At 45.0% G+C, this 8031-nt stretch overlaps 1 protein-coding gene across 1 annotated transcript in view; it reads right to left on the bottom strand.

The window, feature by feature from the left end:
- The window catches only part of GPR179 (G protein-coupled receptor 179), a 30258-nt gene extending 23341 nt beyond the window's left edge, over positions 1–6917 (bottom strand). The window contains exon 1 of the mRNA XM_069953233.1: positions 5706–6917. Coding sequence (XP_069809334.1) covers positions 5706–6676 — 971 coding nt within the window. The 5' untranslated portion in view covers positions 6677–6917. The remainder of the gene's footprint in view (positions 1–5705) is intronic.
- Between the last annotated feature and the right edge of the window lie 1114 nt (positions 6918–8031).

Genomic DNA, 8031 nt, shown 5'->3' on the forward strand with positions numbered 1-8031 from the left:
GGAGGAGGAAGGAGGGAGTTAGCCGGCAGCAGAAAGCAGATAACAGAGGATTACAGGCACTGAGCTGGGTGACAGCTGTAATCCGAGCTCAGACAGGTCACTGGTGATGGTCAGAACAGATAACGGGTGAGGGATTTGTAGATTAACTCTTTGTTGTCCTGTTTTGGTCTTCTCTTTAGCTCTCTCCATAGGAGAACAATGAAGACAGGGGGGAGAGCTTCAAACTGCTTTTTCATGATAAAAATGCATTTTTCGGATAATAAACCCAATTACAAAGTTTCTTAAAATCGCCTGGACTATTGATTTCTGCAAAAAAAAATTTCACGACAGTGACACTTTAAAGCAAGTTGTTATGTTAAACAAATTTTTAAGGATTTTTAGTGACTTTTTAAATTTTATTTTTTTTTCTCTATTCTAAAATAATCTTGAATTCTTGAAGTTTTCATTCTCACCACTGGGGCTAAAACTAAGCTGAGATTTCCTGTCTGTGGTGATAAGAGGAGGCTGCTGTAAAGTCATCTGTATAGCATTACAGCATCATGTGACAACAGTAGATATAGGGGACAATAACAGCTCCCTGTGGAATCACATGCTCAGTAATGCTTCAGATTCATCTCAAGGGGACAGACTCTGTGTATTGTTGTTTATGTTCATGAGTCTTGCTGTAAAGCATGTCACTAAATGCTGTTAAAAACAGCGCAGGCAAGATGGCAGCCCCCATAACAATGTACAAAGAGTGAAATAAAAATTTACAATGAGAAAATCAGAAAAACAATCAGAAAAATAAATTCTAGGCGACACATTCCCTTTAACTACTGTTGGTAGCCTTGGGTAAATTTTGTTGGCCTTTCCACACCATAAACAATTATTTCTTGATTTAGGGGGACCTTTGGGACCCTCACTAATCAGTATTACAGTCTAGGCAAAGATCCCTTTAAAGGAGAAGTCCGGCGAAAATTTTTATTAAAGTATTGTGTTGCCCCCCCAAAAGTTAAACAAATCTCCAACATACACTTATGACGGGAAATGCTTATAAAGGGCTTTTTTCCCTGCACTTACTACTGCATCAATGCTTCATTTCCTGGATAATATGGTGATGTCACTTCCTGAATAACATGGTGATGTCACTTCCTGAATAACATGGTGATGTCACTTCCTGAATAACATGGTGATGTCACTGATGCTCAGTGTCCCTCCAGTGCCCTGTGTCCCTCAGTGTCCCCCTGCCATCATCCTCTCCAGCAGCCACAGCCTGCACAGCTCTGGGAGTCGGAACGTGACATCACCATTTTATCCAGGAAGTGACATCACCATTTTATCCAGGAAGTGACATCACCATGTTATTCAGGAAGTGACATCACCATGTTATCCAGGAAGTGACATCACCATGTTATCCAGGAAGTGAAGCCTTGATGCAGTAGTAAGTGCAGGGAAAAAAGCACTCATTAAGCTTTTCCCGTAATAAGTGTATGTTGGTGATTTGTATAACTTTTTGGGGGCAAAACAATACTTCGTCGGACTTCTCCTTTAATGTTACAATCCCTTTAATGTTTAAAGAGGTACTCCACCCCAAAAAAATTTCTTTCAAATCAACTGGTGCCATAAAGTGCCAGAGATTTGTAATTCATTTCTATTAAAAAATCTCAAGTCTTCCAGTACTTATCAGCTGCTGTGTGTCCAGCAGGAAGTGGTGTTTTCTTTCCTGTCTGACACGGTGCTCTCTGTTGCCTCCTCTGTCCATGTCAGGAACTGTCCAAAACAGGAGCAAATCCCCATAGAAAACCTCTCCTGCTGTCCAGACTGGAAATAATACAACTTCCTGTTGGGCATACAGCAGCTGATAAGTACTGGAAGGCTTGAGATTTTTTAGTAGAAGTAAATTACAAATCTCTGGCACTTCATGGCAGCAGTTGATTTGAAAGAAATTTTTTTTTTGTGAACTACCCCTTTAATATATATGTTCATATAGTGTGAAACCACTTATACTGCTACTACTCCTGAGAGAAAGTCTGGTCATATAGAATGTAATCTAACCAATCCTTTTGTTCTGGGGGAGATGAGCCGCTGCCAGACACCTCTGGGTAACCCGGGCCTCTATAGACAATAGATAGGTGGCTGCCTGACGTTGATGTATATGGCGAGCTTGATGAGTAATGGTAGGAATATTGAAGGATGACTGGTATGGATTAATATATGCCAGGAAGGGATGAGAGATGAATGACATGTATGAACGGTGGATGATGATGAGAGACATGCATTAAAGTGAACCTACCACTAGGTACATCCCATTTTTGTTTTTTACATGAATAAACCATTGCCGCGATGCTGATACCGCAATTCTTGTTTTTAACTGCCAACCGGTTCCTGTGCACGGTGCCGGTCTCACACTGGCACTGGCCAGGCATGAAGCACTGGAGGTGTGCTCGCCGACCTCAGTGTGATGATCTGCCCTCCCCTTTCTGACACGGCTCCATTGATTCTAAAGGAGCCGCGTCACAGAGGTAAGGGAAAATCGTCACACTGGAGGCCGGCGGGCACAACTCCAGTGCTTCATGCCCGGCCAGTGCCAGTAAGAGACCGGCACCAGAACCAGTCGGCAGTTCAAAACAAGGATTGCGGCATCAGCATCCCGGCGACTGTTTATTCACGTAAAAAACAAAAAAGCAATATACCTAGTGGTAGGTTCACTTTAAGATGGAGGCCTGATGTGATTGTAAAGTGAGAGGGAAAGTGAAGGAATTAAAAGGGTAAAACGTGAGGTGATGTTAATTTACATTTTGACAGCGTTGGTCAATGATCTCTGGCATATGGGGCCATCGGGAGACTGCTGAGGGAAAGAACAATCAGCATGCTGGATTTTAACATGTTTAATCCTTTATTCCAGCAAGAGATAATCCTCTAGGGGGGATTGATAGCCGCTTATTCTTTTCTCCCTATCTCTCCCTGTAAACATGCACACTGGGCCAAGCCGAGCATGCATATTTATTGGAGGGCGGAGGAAGGTAGCTATCAGCTATATATATACGTGTCTAGATGAACATGAAGCATACCTGTCATAGTAAAAGAAAGCAAAAAACTTTTTGTTACATGAGACATGTCAAAAGTTTTGATCTGTGGGGGTCTCACGGATGAGAGGAGTGTGCTGATCAGTGTGCTGGCAGACCCATAGACTTAAGACCCTATTACACGAAGCAATTATCGGACGTATTTGGCCGATATCGACCGTTACAGACGATAATCCGCTTGTGTAATAGAAGACAACGATGAGCCGACATGCACAATGTCGGCTGATCGTTGTCTTTCAACATGTAAGATCAACGATCTAGATGGCAGCTCCGTGTAATAGGAGCAGTGGCAGCGACTGCTGCTACCTTCCATGGGCTGCCCGTACGATCTAGCGATCACCTGGGCAACCCCTTGCAGCTCCCCACGGCCCCCCAGCTGTCACCCGCTAGCTGCCGCCGGCGAGTGCTGACCTGACAGGTCGTTTGCTTCTCTGAATCGCCCCCTGTAATAAGGGCTGTATGGAGCTGCCTGGATGGAGATCGCTATAAACCAGGCAAATAAAAGTGATTTATTGTATAATGTAAACTTAAAGGGGTTATCCAGTACTGCAAAAACATGGCCACTTTTTTCCAGAGATAACATAACTCTTGTCTCAGGTGCGGTTTGCAATTAAGCTCCATTCACTTCAATGGAACTGAGTAGCAAAACCTGCACCCAAACTGAAGGCAAATGTGGTGCTGTCTTTGGAAGAAAGTGGCTGTGTTTCTGTAGCGCTGGATAACCCCTTTAAATGGTCTCTGTCACTAGTAGAGGTGTCAGAATATTACCACCCCCAGTGCACCGATCTGCCCCGGCCAGTCTCCTCTGCTGATATTCATTAGGAGGGGTGGGCTACCTGGGGGCATATGGGTGCATTGGGGGCAGTAGTCCTGTATCCTGTAGTGCACTAAAACGGCTTATTCAAATGCTATTATCACTGAAACAGCGCCAAGGATGAAGGTAAGAAACTTACCTTCACCCTCAGCACCCTGTGCACTATAGGGTGATATCAATAGGTTACATTCTTCTAACCAACTGATAGTTCCCCTTTAAAAACCAAGAGGACTTGATGCTAAACGTATAATGGGAAACTGTATAACATTTTCTGTTGTAATAACAAGATGTTTTTTTTAAACTGGAATACCCCTTTAACCCCTTACAGATCTATGAGGTTTATTTTTACCACGAGGCTGTTAGGGGTGTATGGAACAGGCTTGGAAGCTGAGCTCACTCCATACCCAGCGCCTGTCGCCAATAGTGGGCATAGAGTAATCTCTGATGACCTTTGTGGCTGTCATGAGTGATCTGCTATTACATCCTGCCATAAGCAGACTGTAGTAGCAGATCACTAATTGAATGGATTGCATTGATCGAATGATGGTTCATACAAGCCCTCTAGAGCAGGGATGGGGAACCTTTGGCCCTCCAGCTGTTGCAAAACTACAATTCGCATCATGCCTGGACAGACGAAGCTTTAGCATAGGAGTCCAGGCATGATGGGAATTGTAGTTTTGTAATAGCTAGAGGGCCTGAGTTTGACACCTGTAAACTAGACAAAGCTAAAGCCTTCTGGTTGTAGCATGGACCTATCAATGGAGATGCCCCCTTAAAGGGGACGGCCAGCTTTAGTGACATGTTTGTTTGGTAAATACTTTAGCTAAAAAATAACAATTCTTGCTGGAAGATTTTTTTTATAGTAATACATTGTGCTATTTCTCTGTTTACTCCTCTTATAAGTATAGAAATAATTTGCCTACTGGGTGTTACCAGTTGGGGGTGTCCCCACACAATCGCACTAGTCATTATCTAGTCATTTCTGACAGTGTCGCCACTTTCCCAAGAGGAAAGGTTGACGCCCACTTGTCAATTTAGTCATATAATTTGAGGAACTGCACAAAGCAAATACTCCAGAATTGCTATTTTATGGGAATACATATATTGACAAAAAAAAAAGCAAACATGTCGTGATGAAAATCCCTCTTTTAAGTAATTATGGGATTGGGCAATTAGATAATTAAGGAGATGGTTAATATGAAATAAAAAAAAGGTATTGCAGGAGCATAAGCAAAGTAAAAAAAAGAAAAGAAAATGCAAAAAATGATGATATTTTTCAAAGAGAATGTGAATAGTGTATGAGGGCCTAAGAACCGGCTTGGTATGGGTAAGGCAGCTATGATATGGCAGTTGTCCATAGATTTGCTGATGAATAAGGGGACACGAGATGGAAAGGCAGGGGTATGCACACGCAGTTAGGACCTGACATTCTAGGGCCATCTGCTCTCTTAGAGCTGGCGGACGGGAGATTTGCAGCTTAACAGCTGCTCAGTTTGAGGGCGGATGTGAGTGATATAGAAATCGGCGTGTGTGAGAGTCTAATCTGTGGGGGGGAGGGAAAATAGAAGGACAGGTGAGAGCCACGATGGGTGAATGGCATGCAAAGTGAACCGTACATAATAACCAGCATATTATAGTATGGCCCAGTTAGTATCATTCCCCGGAGAGTAATAATCATATTGTATCATCAACACAGACATTACAGATACATTTTCTGCCAGACCCTCATCCCCCTCCCATCTCTTTTCTCTCCCTCCTCCATGTTCCAAGCTTCTCAAAGATCCCATCTGTCCTCTTCCCACACATTAGTATGGAGGTTCACTTACTTAAACTCTGGACTCAGATCAGGTTTCAGCCCATAAAATGCAGTGGACAGTGAGACCATCCATCCTTGTATGAATCGACGGCCCTCACACTCCAGATAGGGTTTAGACCACTGAACATGGCTTGGGTCCACAATGTAGCTGTCCCCCCTACTCCACTTGGGAGTTTCTAGGCTCTGGAGGTCATTTAGTAGAATTGCTTTGGTTAGAGAAGGGTTGGCTTGAAAGATGCTCCAGTTACCAAAGTCCATCCTGTGCCTCACACGATGAAGGGATAAGGAGAGGTCCTGAAGCAGAATTTCATGACCACTCTTGGTGGCTTGAAGAAGCAGCTGGGGTTTGGAGGACGTGGGCTGTGCAGTGAAGGAGAGCATGGCCCTATGTATATGTGGATCCCCTCCTGCCAGACTTCGAACCAAGGCGTGATACCATTCCATATCCTCCCTTATGCTGGATTCACGCATGTCGCTAGCCTGGAATATCATGTTAAGGAAGTTGGTAGCATGCAGCAAGTAGTCCAATGGCCTTCTGACATGGTGGAGGAGCGTCTCAGGTGGAGACCCCTGTAGGTCTGTTAGCTCAAATCTCCTTGAGCAATTGGCTTCGGATAGAGAAAGCAGGTCACCTGAGTGTAGGAACTGTATAGCTGCCTTTTTGCCTTCTTCATCAGGCTGGTCCGGATCAGGCGTTGATGGCTCAAATGGCGTGGTTTGGGTTGGCAACGTTGGGGAGGGTGAAAATGGAAGGGAATATGACTCTGGAGGAGTGGGAGAAGAGTCTGGAAAAAAGTGAACAGACACAGGAACCGAGGGAGTTGGCAAAGGCAATGAAGATGTTGGTGTTGGAGGTGGGGTTGGAGTCGGTGTCCACTCGTCAATGGCATAATTCCAAGAAGGGCTCTGAAAATCCTCATTGGCATGGAGAAAATGCTGGGCATGATGGCACCATAACAGCGCCCACCATAGCACCGCCATCTCTCCGTGAGGAAAAAATCATGCCAGGGATCCCATCCCTGCCAATCGCTGGAGGAGTCTTGGCCAGTTCTCTTCAGAACACGGACACCCCATCGCATAGAAGGACCAAATGCCTGTCAGGGCATGAATCGCCAGTTGTCTGATGCCATCTACGGAGGAACCCTCTAAGCAACAGATATCTTCTACGGTCTCACGTGCACTGTGGACGTATCTAGTCTTCTCTATTGCACTAAGATTCCCATGCTTCCTTCCCACTCCCTCCCGTCTCACCCCTCCCTCTGTATCTCTACATCTCTATCCTGCTACAGCCCCTCACCACTTTCTCCCTCTCTCTCAGACTCCTTTTCTCACTCCCTCACTTATCCGTCTTCCTTGTTATTTTATCAATTCCCAGCGATTCTCTCTCTCTCTCTCTCTTCTCTCGATTGCTCTATCTCTCTCCTGTAACCCCCTCCCTCTCTATCGTGCTCCGGTTAAATGTACGTCACTTCATTCCCCAATCTGTGCCTGGCACTGCCCCCTGCCCTGTGCCCGTTTCCCATGACAGGGCTGCCTAATCCCTGTGCTTGCTAATAGATCGAGGTGTGAGAGCAAGGAATGCTGGGGGACGATCAAAAGGCTCAATGGCAAGGGAGGAGAGTCTGGGAGATGCAGATGTTAGGGGGGAAAACTGGCAGATTATCATGGGTACTATGCCTCATCTAGGCAGGATGCTGACTACCATCTAGTATACAGCATTGCGTTTAGGAGGTCACTGGTAAGGACTGACGTCTAGTGGCATAACAATGGGGAAAAGGGGAATTTTTTATTTTTTTTTGCATGAATTATTATGGTAGTCATCATTTCTGCAGTCTGCGGGGAATATAGAAAACAAGTTGGCATATGGAGCCCTATTTTGCAGGGAACGCCAGCTGCAGATGAGTATCAGAGGTTAGGAGTTACCTCTAACTTAAAGGTCACGGCACGACTGTATGACGCCCATGGTAGAAGGACTGTGTAGGATGCAGACAGATTTTCGGTGATAGTCTTATGGGAAAAGGGGGGTTTGTTCTGTCTTTTCCCTATGCTCGGAGACGCTAGATGTGTCGTCACACCCTGGCTAAAACTCCATGGCAACTGAGGCTGAGTTCTGCCCCCTCCATCAGCGGCATCAGACAGTCTGCTGTGAAAAAAAAAATGAACTAGTACGGGAACATGGGGCTTCCCTTTGATAGACAAGAGATTGAGTAAGAAATGTAACCGATCCACACGAACAGAAGAGACGTGCGGATAACATGGAAAGACGGTACATGGAGGATAATATGGCTGAACAGATTGATGCAGGCGGCTCTATGTAATTCTCGAATGATAAACAG

The sequence above is a fragment of the Dendropsophus ebraccatus genome, chromosome 14, assembly GCF_027789765.1.
Source record: "Dendropsophus ebraccatus isolate aDenEbr1 chromosome 14, aDenEbr1.pat, whole genome shotgun sequence".
Classification (NCBI taxonomy): Eukaryota; Metazoa; Chordata; class Amphibia; order Anura; family Hylidae; genus Dendropsophus; species Dendropsophus ebraccatus.